The 18,361-nt window shown below is 43.4% G+C and overlaps 2 protein-coding genes across 2 annotated transcripts in view; one reads left to right on the top strand and one right to left on the bottom strand.

Annotated features, from left to right (window-relative positions):
* Window positions 1-18,361, bottom strand: part of LOC132404104 (neurexin-3-like) — a 2,171,528-nt gene that overhangs the window by 637,954 nt on the left and 1,515,213 nt on the right. The gene's annotated exons all lie outside the window — the stretch shown is intronic.
* LOC132405699 (general transcription factor II-I repeat domain-containing protein 2-like) lies at window positions 13,624-14,652 on the top strand. The gene is made up of 2 exons (XM_059990722.1): window positions 13,624-14,438; window positions 14,524-14,652. Exon 1 carries the CDS (start codon window positions 13,832-13,834, stop codon window positions 14,432-14,434), a length of 603 nt encoding a protein of 200 aa, XP_059846705.1. The 5' UTR covers window positions 13,624-13,831; the 3' UTR covers window positions 14,435-14,438; window positions 14,524-14,652.

The raw sequence follows: 18,361 nt of genomic DNA on the forward strand, positions 1-18,361 counted from the left end.
TCCTACTAACTGTCTCCAAGTTGTCCCACTAACCTATACACACGAGGCAGTTCACAATAGTTCAATTTAATATCAGAGCACGTATACAATAGACAACCTGAAATTCTTGTTCTTCGCAGACAAGTGACCAATTAACCAACATCCACATCTTTGGGATGTGGGAAGAAACCGGAGCACTTGGAGGAAACCCAGATAGTCACAAGGAGAACATTGCAAACTCCACACGGCCAGAACCAGAGCTGAGGACTGAACCGTGGTCTCCTGGCATTGTGAGGCAGTGGCTCTGCTCGCTATGTTCTGTGCTGTCCCGATTTTCTTAAGACTAATAAGAACATAGAACATAGGGCATTACAGCACCACAATATTGTGCTGACATTTTAACCTGTTCTCGGGTCAATCTAACCTTTCGTGTCATCTGTAAACTTACTAACCCCCCCTTGCTCTTCCTCATCCAAGTCATTTCTAAAACTCATAAAGACCGGGGGTCCCAGAACTGATCTCTGGTCACTGACCACCAGGTAGATAAACTACCTGGCCATCCTTCACATAAGATCTCATGGTCCATCAGGTCATCCATCACTTTCCCCACCATTGAACTGTTCCTACCACCTATGGACTCACTTTCAAAGACCCTTCATCTCATGCTCTCAGTACTAATCGCAGTAGTGTCGCAGCAACAACCCGGCATTCAACGTCAGTAAGTCAAAAAAGCCAATTGTGGACTTCCTGAAGGGTAAGACAAAGGAACACATACCAATCCTCATAGAGGGATCAGAAGTGAAGAGAGAGACAGTTTCATGTTCCTGGGTGTCAAGATCTCTGAGGATCTAACCTGGTCCTAACATATCGATGCAGTTATAAAGAAGGCAAGACAGTGTCTATACTTCATTAGGAGCTTGAAAAGATTTGTTATGTCAACAAATACACTCAAAAAACTTCAATAGATGTACCGTGGAGTGCATTCTGACTGGCTGCATCAGTGTCTGGTATGGGGGGGGGGGGGGGGGTGGGGGGAGGGAGGCTACTGCACAGGAATGAAAGAAGCTGCAGAGGGTTGTAAATTTAGTCAGCTCCATCTTGGGTACTAGCTTACAAAGTACCCAGAACAGCTTCAGGGAGCGGTGTCTCAGAAAGGCAGCATCCATTACTGAGGATCTCCAGCACCCAGGGCATGTCCTTTTCTCACAGTTACTATCAGGTAGGATGTACTGAAGGCACACACTCAGCAATTCAGAAACAGCTTCTTCCCCTCTGCCATCTGATTCCTAAATGGACATTGAACCCATGGACACTACCTCACTTATTTAATATATATTATTTCTGTTTTTTTGCACAATTTTTAATCTGTCCGATTTACATACACAGCAATATATTATTATTATTATTATTATTATTATTATTATTATTATTATTATTATTATTATATTTTGTTTTTTTCTATATTATGTATTGCATTGAACTGCTGCTGCTAAGTTAACAAATTTCACGTCACATCCGGTGATAATAAACCCGATTCTGATTCTATTTATTTATATTTGCATTGGCACAGTTTGTTGTCTGCTGCGCTCTGGTTGAACATCCGAGTTAAGCTGTCTTTCTTTGATTCTGCTTTAGTTACAATTCTGCAGATTTGTTGAGTATGCCCACAGGAAAATGAATCTCAGGGTTGTATATGGTGACATAAATGTGCTTTGATAATAAAATTTGCTTTGAACTTTGGTCCGTATGGGCACTTAGGATGGATATTTTGCATTACTTTGCATGACTGAAGGGGAACAGTCAATCAGGAAATAATTTCAGCTTGTGAACAGGGTAAGTTGTTGACCTGCAGCCAAAACCCTCATTCTTAATGAGGGCAAGGCAGCCGAAGAAGGAGGGAGAGGGCAGTGTATGAGGCAAGAAGATATAGATTGAAGGCTAAAGCTTCTCACATGGAGATAATTCATCCTGCAAAAGGCAGCAAGTGAGATAGCTTAACAAGGAAAACAACTTATATCTTCCTTCCACACTGTAAAGGGAGACCTCTGGTCTCCATGACCATGAAACATTATCTGATCCATTTATGTGTTTCAGGGAAGAAAGTTGGCGACTTGCACTCAATCTGGTCCATATGTGGCACCAATATGGTTGCCTCTTAACAGTTGCCTCAGCTAGTTAGGGATGGACAATGAACACTGCCTTGGCAGTAGAGTCATAGAACAGCACAGCTCTGAATCAGGTCCTTCAGCCCATCTAGTTCATGTTGAACTGTTATTTTGCCGAATTCCATCAGCCCGTGCCTGAACCTTAGCCCTTCATACACCTTCCATCCAAGTACCTGCTTGCATGCGATAGTGACCACACCCTGGTACACCACTAGAACAGGTGGGCGAAACCAAGTGAGGGTAACCGGCAGCCTTATACCCCGGAGAAACAGGGACATTCCTGTCCCAGCATGAAAAGTCAGCTTCGGCAGACTGGGTGGATGAGATCCACAGTGAGATTCAACATGGAGACCAACAGCATGGTGATCCACAACAGCCAGGAAACACCCCAGCTTGTGACACCTGCATGTACCACTGGACTTGGACTTCTGAGGTCAAGAGAGTGGAACTGCCCCAGTGCAAAGGCTTTTCCACTTTAAAGACTCTGCTGCACTAGTTTCCTGTCATAGTCAGACATGATGGACTACCACCATACTCTTAAATCTTGCAATTGATCCCCCATCCACCACTTCTGAGAGGTGACCTGCTAGAAGTGTCTGAGATGATGAGAGGCATTGATTCTGTGGATAGCCAAAGGCTTTTTCCCAGGGTTGAAATGGCTAACACAAGGGGGACATAGCTTTAAAGTGCTTGGTAGTAGGTACAGAAGGGATGTCGGAGAGAGTTTTTCACAGAGAGTGATGGGTGCATGAAATGCACTGCCAGCGACGGTGGTGGAATAGGGTCTTTTAAGAGACTCTTAGATAGGTACGAGGAGCTTAGAAAAATAGAGGGCTATGCACGTAATTCTAGACAGTTTCTAGAGTAGGTTACATGGTTGGCACGGAGTTGTGGGCTGAATGGCCTGTAATGTGCTGTAGATTTCTATGTTTTATGTTATGCTGGCTCATTTCACACTCTCACCACCCTCTGACCACTCACCTTTTTTTTAATCCTTAATCTATGACTGCTAGCTCTCAGTGATAAAAGCCTACTTGCATTTACCTTTTCTCTATCCCTCATAATTTTATAGAGCCTATATCAAATCAACTCTCATTTTCCCACTCTCCAGGGAATAAATTCCTAACCTCTTCCATCTTTCCCTAAACCTCAGGTCACTTCCAAATCCTGTGAACAATTGCATAGCTGCAAGAGAAATGAAGTACAATCTGATTTAACAATGGTTGGGTAATCAGAGGTGTTAGAGTTCTGAGGTTAATATGAATCTAAGTATCCAATAAAAAGACTGGGTTTTATACATTTCCTTCACTCCTTCAACAGGACTGTCCACATAATGATGCACAATATAGAAGTTTTAGCACAGAACCCCAAATAAGGAGAATTTAATTGACTTTCCCTGTTCAAGAAGTTGAGTTTCCTTAATTAAAGGTCTTTTTTTCCTCTAGACTGGTACAACTCTTTTACTCTTATCTTATCAATAGTTTCACTCTTGTTACTTGTAATTACCATTCTATCAAGTGGCACTTTTAATTAAAAGTCAGTCTTTGATTCTTCCCTTTTCCTTGCATGCCAATCCCTTGCTTTTACAGAGAAGCCAATTAAAATGGATGATGCATACCTAAATATTTTCTTCTGCAATGCTAAGTGATTTTGAACATTGGTTTAAAATGGTCAATGTCAACCATGCTTTATTCTCCGATTATCACTGACTTCTGTGGGGAATGGTTAGTATCTGTCATTAAAGAGCCTCATCATCCAGGAGATGTCCTCTGCTTATTACCAGCATCAGGGAGGAGGTACAAGAGCTTGAAGACCCACATTCAATGTTTTAGGAATAGCTTCTCCCCCTCTGTCATCAGATTTCTGAATGGACAATGAACACATAAACACTATCTCACTTCTGGCATTATCTGTCTATCTATTTATCTACTTATTGGAATACATCGTGGAACAGGCCCTTCCAGCCCCTCGAGCCTTGCCACACAGCAATCCCCCAATTTTATCCTAACCTAATCACGGGACAATTTACAATGACCAATTAACCTACCAACAGGTACATCTTTGGTTTATTAGAGAAAACCGGAGTAGCCAGAGGAAACCCACGTGGTCACAAGGAGAATATATAAACCCCTTTTTATTTTTTACATTTCTTTTTATTAGTTATAATAATTGTTAATGTATTGCACTGTACTACTGCTGCAAAACAGCAATTTTCAAGACATATGTCTGTGATAATAAACCTGATTCTGATGTCATATAAACAGAGCTCCTCAATAGGGAGAAAGGGGATGATGTGATAGGGTCTGCTCCCTTTCTGTGGTATAGTGGTACTTTAATAGGCAATGGATAAAGGTGAACATTATTGCAATGAATAATCAATAGATACATAACTTTAATAAACTTAGGGTCAATCTGTGCCTCACCTCCCCCACCTCACACAGGATTGGGTTGTCAATTACAATGTTAAATCAGTGCTATTTCTTTACACACAAGCTGGGGATCTTGTATCTCAGCCTTTCCTTGTAGTTCATAAAAAATAAGCAAGCTTCAGTGTCAATCAGAGCATTTCATTTGGCCTTTGGCTAAACAGGGGATTTGGCCTCAGTGGTGCACCGGCTGAATACTGAGCAGAGATGATGAGGAGACAGTTTGCTCTTAAGCACTTAACACAAAGTATGCAGAAGTGGGAATGTGCATAGATGGCTGTCAGCACCTTAACTAACTAACTAGCATATACACACACACACACACACACTCAATCACTCTTTGATAGAGGTAAAAGTTTGAGTGGACAGCCAGAGACTTTTTTTCACAGGGAGCAACGTCAAATGTGAGGGGGCATAATTTCAAGGTGTTTGGAGTAAAGTATAAGGGAGATGTCAGAGGTAGGGTTTTTGACACAGTGAGTGGATCATGCTGCCAGGTGTGGTGGTAGGTATGTTAGGGACATTTAAGGAACTCTTAGAAAGGCACATGGATGAATAAAATGGAAGGCTCTTTGGGAGGGAACGGTTAGATTGATCTTGGAGCAGTTAAAGGCTCAGCACTACATTGTGGGCTGAAGGGTCTGTACGAAACTTCAATATTCTAAGATGCTCGCTCCACAGCTGCTGCCAGACCTATTGGACATGTTTGGGTCTTTTATCTGAGGTACTGCACTTTAAACATTCCATATCTCCATCTGACGTCTAAGAGAAAGGGCATTATACCGAGCAGCTGCAAAACAGATGTGTACCAACCTGGACACTCCTGTACAATACCACCCTGCACCAATAAATGACCATACCAAACCCTGAACAGTGTGGACAATGCAACATGTCTTGAGAGCCACATTTCAGTGAATTGATGAGATGCAAGAAAACTTTTCCCTATTATAGAGGTGCTCAAGAAGACCAGAGGGGATAGGTTCAACGAGGAGGCTTAGAGGGAGTCTGAGGAACAACTGTTTTCACCCAAAGGGTGATCACAATCTGGAACATACTACCTGAGGCAGAGGCTCCCCCAACATTACAATTCACTCACTTAAATAGTAGGAATGCAGACAGACCAGCTCCTGTTGACATCAGTGGATCTGGGGTTGAGAGATTGAACAACCCTAAGTTCCTTGGCATAGACATCACCAAGGATCTCACATGGTCTGTACATACCGGTTTTGTGGTGAAAAAGACACAACAGTGCCTCTTTCACCTCAGACGGTTGAAGAAGTTTGGTGTGGGCCCCCTAAATCTTATATACTTTCTACAGAAGCACAATTGTGGGTATCTTGACTGGCTGTCTCACTGCCTGGTATGGGAACCGTACTTCCTTCAATCGCAGGACTCTGCAGAGAGTGCTGTGGACAGCTCAGCTCATCTATAGTTGTGAACTTCCCACTATTCAGGACATTTACAGAGACGTGTGTAAAAAGGGCCCGAAGGATCATTGGGGACCCAAGTCACCTCAACTACAAACTGTTCCAGCTGCTAACATCTGGGAAGCGGTACCACAGCATAAAAACCAGGACCGACAGGCTCCGGAACAGCTTCTTCCACCAGGCCATCAGACTGCTTAACTCAAGCTGACACAACTGTATCCCTGTGTTACATTGACTATCCTGTTGTACATACTATTTATTATAAATTACTATAATAACTAACGTTCCAAGGCTGTCAAGCCGAGGAGCGGCAGTGGGGACAAGCTCCCACTACCTGAAAGTGCTCCTCACAGCATGCACCTCAAACAGCCTCTGACAACCAAGTCCAACTCCTGGCCTTCTCGTGTGGCTTAGCCTCTAAGCCCAGTGGAACTGTTTCTACTGACAGGAGAAGGGGCAAAGGCGGGTCCTGGTGCCTTAAAACCAGTGCTTTGGGTAGATGGAGCTCGTCAGCCTGGGAAGGCAGTCCATCTAAGAGAGGGAAAACTCTGATTTCAAACCTCCGCTGCCTTGTGGCCATACCCACTCATGGGAAAGGCTTCGGGAGTAAACCCTGAGGACAAATCCGGAGCTGGAGTCCCTAAGGCAGTCCGACGTTGCCTTCAATCTCACTCTAGCAACTCCTGCGATGACACTGGTGCCAAGCTGTTTCGCCCCTTGCCCTTCCCTTGGACAACATCAGTGCCATGGAGAGGGGAGACTCACTGCTTGGGCAACTGCCAGTCTTCCATACAACCTTGCCCAGGCCTGTGCCCGGAGAGGACACCCACAAGACTTTCCAGGCACAGATCCATGGTTTCATGAGACTAACCGATGCCACACACTATAAACTGTACATTGCACATTTAAATGGAGATGTAATGTAAAGAGTTTTACTCCTCATGTATATGAAGGATGTGAGTAATAAAGTCAATTCAATTCAATTATCAGGACATAAAAGGCTACAGCCCAACAGCTGGAAAATGGGATTATTAAACTGCAACATATAGGAATAGAACTAGGCCATTTGGCCCATCAAGTCTGCTCTACAATTTCAGTATGGCTGATACATTTTCCCTCTTAGCCTATACCTCCTGCCTTCTCCCAGTATCCCTGATGCACCATCAATAACTCTCTCTGAGTCGTGAAGGCGAGATATCGGCTTTTATTGACTGGAAGAAGGAACAAGCAGTGAGTGACCACCATACTACATCCTGGAGACAGAGAGGCCGGGCTCAGGCCTCAATCGCCTTTATACAGGGGCCTGTGGGAGGAGCCACGGGAGCAGTCAGCAGGGGGCGTGTCCAGACAGGTATATGTAGTTCACCACAGTCACTGACCAATCAAGAAACTATCCAGCTCTGCCTTGATGACTTCACAGCGGCCTTGGCAATGAATTCCATAGATTCACCACTCTCTGGCCAAAAATATTACTCCTCATCTTCGCCGGAAATGGATGCCCCTCTATTCTGAGGTTGTGTCCTCTATGCTTAGACTCTCCCACTACAGGAAACATCCTCTCCACATCCACTCTATCGAGGTCTTTTAACATTCAATAAAGTCACTCCTCATTCGTCTGAATTGCAGTGAGCAGGGGCCCAGGGCCATCAAACATTTCTCAGTTGACAAGCATTTCAATCCTGGAATTATTTTTGTGAACCTCCTGATTATTTTCAGTTATTGGCTGGCATATAATTGGTGGGCTGAAGGGCATGTTCTAAGATGTCAAGCAGAGTGTATTTATCATGATTTTAAGCATCTGTTGAATATCTTGTGCTTCTGTGCAGCTGATAGATGCTATTGTGACCAATTGAAAGCTCCACGGCCAAGTTAATGTCAGACAAGGAAGTTCTGACAGGTTTGCTCACCCACTCCTTTGTTACATCAAACAGACAACATAGAACATTACACCATGATGTGGTGCCAATGTTTAACTTGCTCTAAGATCCAGTTAACGCTTCCTCCCTACGTAGATCTCCATTTTTCTATCTTAGAGTGTTTTTAGTGCCCCCTTTGTATCTGTCTCTACCCCAATCCCTGGTAGGGTGTTCCACACAATTTCAATTCCCTCTGCAAAAAAGGTACTGTACTTCTTGTATCTGCCCTGTACTTCCCTACAATCACCTTAAGGATATGCCCCGCCCTCGCATTAACCATTTCCATCCTGGGAAAAAGTCTCTGCCAGTCCACTCTACCCATGCCTCTTACCTCTATCAAGTCACCTTTCTTTGTTCTTCCCTCCAAAGAGAAAAGTCTCATTCTATGGCTGTATGACTTTGGCTCTTCAGCTTTTCAAAACTGATTTTACATTATTTGGATTATTTAAATGTATTTCTGTGACTCTGACATGGCATTGAGTACCAGGTACACGTGGAAGTAATTAAGAAGGCCTTTGATAATCCAAAACGTTAAGGCTGTCAGGATGGCCTGAAGGAGACACCTCTGTATCCACCAGCACCTGTGGCCTAGCTGCTGTTTGCAGATGCTTCAACCTGCTCTGTTCAGTGAGAAGGCTGCAGTAGTGAACTCTGAGGGTTGTTGGGTGCTGGGCACCTTTAGAAGGTAAATTAATGCCAAAGGAATGGCTGGATGAGGCAAGACTTTACTGATCAGATAATTATTAATAACTCCAGCGGGGAGTACAGAAGGAGCTTAGAGGTGAGACTAGGGAACTCCTATACCAAAAGTGGTTGAAGTGACACTAATATATTTCTATCAAAGCCGGATGAACAAATGAAGACAAATACCATAGCGTTGCGGATAGCATAAAACCACGACAACACCGGTGCGCTGCGTTCAATTCTCACCACAGTCTGTAAGGTACTTGTACCCTCTCTCCGTGATTGCATAGGTTTCTACCTGGTGCTCCAGTTTCCTTCCACGTTCCAAAGATGTGCACGTTACTTGGTTTTTTGGTCACATGGGTGTAACTGGGCAGAGCTGGCTGGAGGGGCATATTACCATGTTATATCTCTGAATAAAAATAAAGGAAAGAGAGGATCAAGCAAGAAGAGTTTGATGAGGAGGGCTAGAACAAGACTCTATATATAGAGTATAAAAGGTAGTGTGGGCCAGTTGGCTAATTTGGCCTGATTTAAAATCGAACTTAGAACATTACAGCACAATACAGGCCCTTTGGCCCACACTGGTGTGTCGACCTTTGAACCTCAATATCAATCTAACAGTTCCCTCCCACATAGCTATCCATTCTCCACTTAGTCCTACAGTTGTGTGATCACTCAAGTCGAGTATGATGTTCTCCTGAAGGATTGTGTATTGGTGGGTGACAATCCAGATATTAAGGTGGATTTCCATAATGGAGAATGCCTTTGTGCGATTTTATTGAATGTGGGGAGTCTGCTACACAGGCAATCACCACATGGTCCTTGACAGATCAGGGTCAGGGTCCAATGGCAAGGAATGCAAGACAATTGGGGATCCTCCACTGTTGTAACCTTCCTCTGCCTTCTCTGCTGTTGTGATATGACCATGTCTTTTGCCAACGCCACTTTTGAGGTCTTGGTTGGATTGTTTTTTGTCTGGAACCACCCCCCTTAACTTCAATGGCATGGGTGACCCCACCGGGAGCTAAGCTCCAGGCGGCAACGTCTCAGGATGTCAGGAACTCACAAGCCTCTCCACCCTGACAAGGCAACAGTCCTCGGAGAAGCCAACATATGACTTGACGTTGGCTGTGCTTCTTTCGTCAAGCATTGTCTGCTGAACATGAGTGTTTCATTTCCCTTTTACTTACCTACTTCATAACGAACATGGAGAAAGGATGTGATTTTCTTCACCAGATAAACTATGCTCCAAATGGGACCTCATCATGATGCACTTTCCATAATTAATATGACACAGTAATAGCTTTCAAAAATCAAAACAAGTATACAGTCAGCTCTCATTAGCACAAGTTTTGAAACCCAATACACTTTAATAAGTCATTATTTTGTTGTACAATTCATTATGATTTAAGAGCGAGGGGCTGATGATATGAAGCATTCTTGACAAGTCCAGTTGAACATCAGGTTTTATTGGAATTTATAATGATGAGATGTGACTGAATCTGGAGGGGGAGGTGGCGCATGACATCCTTTTGCCTGAGGTATTTCAGATCTTGCAAAACGACTTATCATTTATTCAAAGCTTTGGTGTCTTTGATAAACTTGTGCGATTTATACACACTGTCCCATTGTTTCCATGGAGACCCATGTGAACCCACACCTGTTGTCTCCCCAAATCCCACCTCAGATCATCAGCTGCCAACTCTGTGAAGGTGAGGCCAACAGAACTGAGACTGTAGAGGTGAATACAACAATGGCCAATGTTTTTCCGCCTGCTGAACGATAGCGATGGCACACAGATGCTGAGAGACTGGGGTGTGCAGTGCCTGTTTATGATGTGCAAATTATGCATCAGGGCTATCTGGCAGACTTGAAAGCGACCCATTTCTGGTGATAGATTAGATTAGCTTTATTTGTCACGTGGAGATTGAAACATACAGTGAAATGCGTTGCTTGTGTTGAAAGTGTGCTGGGGCAGCCCACAAGTGCTTTCAGCACCAACGTAGCATGCACAGCTTACTAACCTGTAAGCCTGTGGAATGGCGGAGGAAACCAGAGAGCCCTTTATGTTCACATGTACATCAAAACAATATACAATAAAATGTGTCAATGACCAACACAATCCAAGGATGTACTGGGGTTTTAAAGCAACACATTTTGAGTGAAAGCCTGGAATTTTATATAGGTAAATATATTGGATAAGCTTTATTTGTCATATGTACATCAAAACATGGAAACGTACAGTGAAATGTGTTATTTGCATCAACAACTAAACATAAGATCCAAAGACACAGGAGCAGAATTAGGCCATTCAGCCCATCAAGTCTGCTTCGCCATTCCATCATGGCTGATTCCAGATCCCACTCAATCCCAAACACCTACATTCTCGCCATATCCTTTGCTGCCCTGACCGTTCAGGAAATGTTCAAATTCCGCTTTAAATGTGCACATAGACTGGGCGTCCACCACCATCAGTGGCAGAGCATTCCGCAGATTTACTGTACTCTGGCTGAAAAAAAATTCCTCCTTACCCCTGTTCGAAAGGGACACTCCTCAATTTTGTGGCCGTGCCCTCTAGGTCTGGATACCCCCACCTTAGGAAACATCCTCTCCCACATCCACCCTATCCGCCCTAGTCCTTTCAACATTCAGTAGGTTTCAATGAGATCCCCATGCATTCTTCTAAATTCCAGTGAGTACACACCCAAAGCTGCCAATCGGTTCTCACATGTTAACCCCTTCGTTCCTGGAATCATATGTTAACCCCTTCATTCCCAGAATAACAGCCCGAGGATGTACCAGGGGCAACCTGCAGCATTCCTATTCTTCTGGAATCAATATAGCATGCCCATAGCTTACTAACTAACCCTAAGCTGGATCTCTTAGGAAGGTGGGAGGAAACCAAAGCACCCATAGGAACCCACGCACAGACTCCCTACAAACAGCAGTGGGAATTGAACCCCCGTAAAAGTTGTGCTAACCACTACGCTGGCACATTTCCACTTAGACTGGGTACTTCAGGACAAGATTCATCTCTGGGTGGCTGACGTTTCTTTAAGTACCATTCACACGTGTGATGATATCACTGATTTACACAACAATCATCCCTGCCCTTAGCAACAGAACTTGGGGCATTAATAGGCAGACCTTCCACCCTATGAGCTGCTGCACCCAACACATCATTCACTGCAAGTTCTGCCATCTTCAATGGGATCCAACCACCAAGCACATGCTTACCTACCCCCAATCCACAAGGATCACTCCCAATGTGATTCCCTTGTCCATTCATCTCTCCCCACTAACCTCCCACCTGGCATGCTACAGAGATGCTACAGCTGCTTGGTCACCTCCTCCCTTACCTCCAGTTAGGACCCCAAACAGTCCTTTCAGATGAGGCTACACTTCATCTGAGAATCTTTTGGGGTCTTCTGTTGTATCCGGTGCTCCCAATGTGGCCTCCTCTATATTGGCGAGACCCATCGTAAATTGGTGGGGGGGGGGGGAGGGCTCACTTTGTTGAGCACCTCCACTCCATCTGCTGAAAGCAAAATTTCCCTGTGGCCAAAAGTTTTAGTTTCTATTTCCATTCCTATTCCGACATGTCGGTCCATGGCCTCCTGTTCTGCCATGATGAGGCCACTCTCAGGGTGGAGAAGCACACCTCGTATTTTGTCTAGGTAGCCTCCAACCTGATGGGATGATCTCGAATTCTCCTCCTGGTAATTTTTCCTTCCCCATTCCCTCTTCTTCTATTTCCACTCTGGTCTCTTATCTCTCCTCAGCTGCCGATCACTGCCCCCCACCCCCATTCTCCCAAGGTTCACTCTCTTTTCCTATCAGATTCCTTCTTCTCCAGCCCTTTACCTTTCCCACCTACCGGATTTGACATATCATCTTCCAGCTAGTCCTCTTCCCTGCCCCCCACCTTATCTTTTTATCCTGGCATCCTCCTCCTTCCTTTCCAGACCTGAAGAAATGTCATGGCTTTTGATGACAGTTTATTCATTTCCATAGATGCCAGCCTGACCTGCTGAGTTCCTCCAGCACTTAGTGTGTGTTGGTCTGGATTTCCAACATTTACAGAATCTCTTGTGTTTATAAACAATTTTCTTCAGCTTTCAATTCCCAGTAAAACTGGAAGCAAATCCTATAATGTATTACAGGGTGCTGCCAGAGATAGCTTGCTTCAATACACATATAACGAGCTGTAAGGTTTCACTGCTAATGTAATGGCCTTTCTATAATGTTTCACTGCTAAGGTAGTGGTTTCTCTGGAGCAGTAATGTTTGGGTTATGACTAGAGATATTGGAGGCTTTGTAATGTGTTCTATCTAATGCGAGGTTGTTGTTCTTTCTTGTGGAGCTGGGACTAGTGATTTCATGGTCTTTTGTCAGTGAGAGACGGATAGAGAAGATGTGAATGGGAAGAGTTGGTAAACCGCCGTACGGAGTGGATTTGGAGCGAGGGTCCGAGGGTCAGCAACACTCAGAGGAGGTCGATGGGGAACAAATGGATGAATCCGTGAGCTCCGACGTGCACATTAGAGTTTAAAATGGGCCCTTTTTCTTTTTTCTTTTCTTTACTAACCCTATAGTCAGATTAAGATTTATAAAGCTCAATTGTTTAATTGCATACGGTGTGCTGTCTGACAGTTTGTGGTTCGGATTTGTAACGGGGCATCCACACAAAGGAGATTTCTCAGTCTGGCCGGGCCAGAGGCTGTCTTCCCCTAGATCGGGGGTCGGCAACCTGCGGCTCCCGAGCCATTTGTGGCTCTTTCACCTCTGTGCTGCGGCTCCCTGTGGCTTTGGGAAATAATTGGTCAGTATTTAATTAAAATGTATTTTATGTTAGTTTGTTAGCTTTTGAAATGTAATTATGGTGATCTTGTACATTTCCTGCCACATCCGAAACGGCTCACAATTAGCCGGCATTCCGGCTAAGGGAGATAGCCTACGGGGGTTTGTGAGTACGCGTCTTTTGCAGCATCTGCGTCCATGGGGGCTGGGTTGAGGAAGGCTTAAAAGCAAGGCTGTTTAGTTCGAATAAAGCTATCTTTGACTGCAGTTTACTGACACCGCTACAACGTGTTTTTAATCGCTGGCTGTCCAGACGGAAGGTGCTGAAACGCTTTGTCGCGTGTCTGGAAGAAGTGAAAACTTTCCTGGGCAGCAAAGGGCTCACCTTTCCTGAGCTGGAACAGCCAGAGTGGCTGGAAAAGCTACACTTCATGGTAGACATGACAGCGCACCTGAACACGCTGAACACAGCTCTTCAGGGGAAAGGACGTACAGCCCTGCACATGTTGGAGGATGTTTTGGCATTCGAGCGCAAGTTGACAGTGCTTGCCAGAGATTTACAGAAAGGCACTTTGTCTCACTTCCCCAATTTGAGAGAGTTCAAACAAGGTCACGACATGATAATTTCGGAGTATTTACATTCTGCAATCATCGCAATGCAAACATCGTTTGGGAAACGCTTCTGTGAGTTCAGAGAGGAAAAAAACACATTATCCTTCCCGGTCACTCCCTTAAGCATCGATCCTTCCCTACTGAATACGACTGCATTGGCAGGTGTGAGTCAACCTGATCTTGAGATGGAACTGGCCGACATAGCCGACAAAGACATATGGGTGTCCAAGTTTAGACGCTTGACAGCAGACCTTGAAGATGTTGCCCGTCAGAAGGCCGTTCTTGCTCAGAAACACAAATGGAGTGATATTGAAAACCTCACAGATGACAGCTTGCGATCCTGTGTAAAGATGAAGGTGACATCATACAGCCCTGATGTGCAGACGCTGTGCGCTGAGGTCCAGGAGCAGAAATCCCATTAACCAAGTATGATAAATATTTTAATTGCCTATTATTTTACTTATATTCATATTTTTTCATAGTTCAGTGAAATAGTCCTTTCATTTTTCAGGATGACAGCTGGCTGACGTTATTTTTGGTTTGCTGCTGGCGGAAAATTTAAGTTCGGCGTTTTTCATAAATACAAGAAGGACTCAAATAGACATTGAATATTTTACTTAAAAGTAACTTTCAACCCAACGTCTTTTTTTCGGAGTTCAAAATGTTTTTGTTGCATGCAGAAATGCAATTTCGTTTTCTCTGCAGGAGTTCATCAATTTCATAAATGCAACACATTATAGTTTGTTTATACATAGCATAAAGGCAAAAAAAAACGTTGTATGCAGTGTTATTTCATTTTAAATGTCAAACGGGTTTTGCGGCTCCCAGTGTTTTCTTTTCTGTGGGAAACGGGTCCAAGTGGCTCTTTCAGTGGTAAAGGTTGCTGACCCCTGCCCTAGATGAACACGTGCTGGCCGATCCGGAGGCTTACACACATCGCCAATAAGATGCACTCATTTTCACACAATGCATACTTCTTGCATCATTGTCAGGTCTCACTGTGCTTATTCCAGATTTTAAAAATGTACAGGCATGCAGAATGAGAAACAGATTCAGTTTTTTTTATCACTGACATATGTCAAGAAGATTTGTTTTGCAGCAGCAGTACAGCGTAATGCGTAAAATTATCCTAAGTTAAAACAAAAATACATAAAAATTTTAAAAAGTACAAAAAGAGAGAAAATAGGGAGGTAGTGCTCATGGTTTCATGAACTGTTCAGAAATGTGATGGCAGAGGGGAAAAAGCTGTTCCTCACTTTTATTATTTCTGTTCTTGCACTATTTTTAATTTAACTATTTAATAGACATATATATATATACTTTCTGTAATTGATTTGCCTATTTTTTTCGGAATTATCATGTGTTACACTGTACTGCTCCCACTATGTTAAGAAATTTCATGATATATGCCGGTGATATTAACCCTAAACCTGAAACCTGAAATATTGAGTGTGTGTCTTTAGGTTCTTGTACCTGCTCCCTGAGGGCAGGTAAAGAAGGCATGTCCTGGATGCTGAGGATCCCCAGTTATCGATGCCACCTTCTTGAGGCACTGCCTTTTGAAATGTCTTTGATGATTGGGAGGCTAGTGCCCGTGATGGAGCAGGCTGAGTCTAGAACCTCTACAGCTTTTTCAGATACTCTGCGTTGGAGCCTCCACACCAGGTGGTAATGCAGCCGATCAGAATTCGCTCCACACTACATCTTTAGAAACTTGCTAGATTCCTTGGTGTCATACTAAATCTCCTCAGATCCTACAGAAGTGTAGCCATCGGCAAGCCTTGTTTGTGATTGGATCAATATGTTCGGCATCTACCAGGATCTATCAGTTCTGAGATGTAGACAACCAGGAATTTGTAGCCAATCACTTTTTCCACTGCTGACCCCTCAAAGAGGACTGGTATGTATTCTCCCATCTTTTCCTTCCTGAAGTCTGCAGACAATGCCTTTGTTTTACAAAGAACGTGGCTGGGTTGAGAGTGGTCCTTGGTTACTTTAGCCGTTTTCCCTTGGCAGCAGGAAATGCTCCTGGAGATAATAAAGAGGAGGCTAGTCTGCATCTCGAAAAGACGAAATCCTCTCCAGGTTTCTGGGGGAGTAGGGAAGCATGGGTGAGGCAGGGTGGGAGGTTGGTCTTGCCGGGGCTGTATTCACATTTGGTCTAGTGTGAATTAGCAGTCAATTTTATATCTCATCCGTTTGAGAGTTTTGTTCCAGTGTAAAGTATTGACCGCTGAGGCATCAATGGCGTTACTAATGAGAAGAAAGCAAAGAATGTGCACCACGACAATAACAGAGGTTCTGACATTAAGCTAAATGAATGGAGTGGATGGGCTTTGCTGAAGCCCAGTCAAAAATTAACCACCACACGAAAATCCTTGAAAACAAAAAAAACACCTCATTCTAGAGAATTAAAGTACACGTTGTGAACTTTGCAACTTTGAAATGTTTTTATAGACTGTTTCCCTAGTGATGATTCAAATCAAAAACCAAAGAGATAGTAACTCACTTGATTCTTTACTGATCAGCAGATACTGTTTCCCTCTCAATGATTTAGCACTTGCGATTGAAACCAAAATAGAATGTGGGATTTGACAGCTAATTTACCATCAATTGCATTCATGAAGGGATTTATGTATATGTCAAGAAATTAAGCCTTCCAGATCTAGCCCTTGCACTTTATTTGTCTACCTGCTCTGCACTTTCTCTGTAAATTTTTAGCAGTTTTCTTTTCACACATGTATGGAAAAATCTGTCTAGATAGCATGTAAAGCACAAACTTCCAATAATATCTCAGTACATGAGACAATAATAATCCAAACAAAGCAAGAACTGAGAGGTTCCCTCTTGATACTCATCCAGCAACTTTCAGTTCAGAGGAGGTATTATGTTCATTGAGTGTGTAGTACTTAAGACCATAACACCATAAGGCATTGAAGCAGAATTAGGCCATGCACTCCATTGAGTTTGCTCATCATAAATTGATGTATTTTCCCTCTCGACCCATTTTTCATTCTTCTTCACATATTCTTTGATGTCCTGACTAATTAAGAACCTATCAACGTTCAATTTAAATATACCCAATAACTTGGCCTCCACAACTATCTGTTGCAATGAATTCTACATATTCATCACTGCCTGGCTAAAGAAATTCCTCCTCATCTCTGTTCTAAATGGACATCATTGTATTATGATCCTATGCCCTCTGGTCCTCGACTCCCCCATAATAGTGTCCCTCACCATGTCTACTCTATCTACGCCTTTCAGTATTCAATGGGTTTCAATAAGATTCTCTCTCATTCTTCCAAAAGCAAGTAGAGGCGCAGAGCCATCAGACAGTCCTTGCATGTTAACCCTTTCATTCCCAGGATCATTCTCATGAGCATCCTTTGGACTCTCTCCAGTGCTAGCCATTGCTAGCCTGAAACTTCCTGCAATACTGCAAGTATGGTCTGACCAATGCCAGAGAAAGACTCAGCTTTACAGGAAAGAAACAAACCATTTGACCTCACACGCTACATACTCCATATATCCTTTCTTAACTTATTCAATGGATGTGGGCTTTGCTGACAAGGTCAATATTTCTTGCCCATCCTCCAAATGATGGGCCAAATATGGGCATTAAGGACTAACTGGCTGGGGAACAGAGATGGCATGGATGAGTTGGGCCAAAAGGACTGTTTCCGTGCTGCATGAATCCAGTCTTCTCCCTGTTATCTCTTATTTAAAGCTATTTGAAAGACTTAGGGAATAGCTTTACTTGTCATATGTACATCAAAGCATTAAAGCATACAGTAAAATATGTTGATTGCATAATTTACATGATCCAGGCATCCCGGCAACAACAGCATCTAGTGTCCATCGCTGATAGGAACACAGTAAAACAATAATTTTTGAGACTTTGGTGGCACTGAACCAGCAGATTTTCCAGACCATTGATACCCCAAAAGCCTTTAAATTTACTTTTTTGTAACATGTTAGGCTTGTTCCAAAGTCAACTTGTCCTAGAAGAAAGAATACCTAGGTATAGCTCAAAGTCTAGTTTCCTCTTTCCAAGGTCACTAACTACTCCAGATATGACAGGACAAGAAATACAATATAATAAAATACAATGCTATAAGAACATTTTCAATGATTTAAAAGTTCTGGGTCACCCCATTCAGTTCTGGTTGCCTTTTACACCAAGGATGTGGAAGCTTTAGAGAGGAGCAGAGGAGATTTACCAGGCTGCAGCCTGGACTAGAGGGCATGTCTTATGAAGTGGCATGGTTAGCACAGTGGTTTGCATAATGTTTTATAGTATATGCAATCCCGGTTCAATTCCTGCCACTACCTATGAGGAGACTGTA

Source organism: Hypanus sabinus, chromosome 2, assembly GCF_030144855.1.
Source record: "Hypanus sabinus isolate sHypSab1 chromosome 2, sHypSab1.hap1, whole genome shotgun sequence".
NCBI lineage: Eukaryota > Metazoa > Chordata > Chondrichthyes > Myliobatiformes > Dasyatidae > Hypanus > Hypanus sabinus.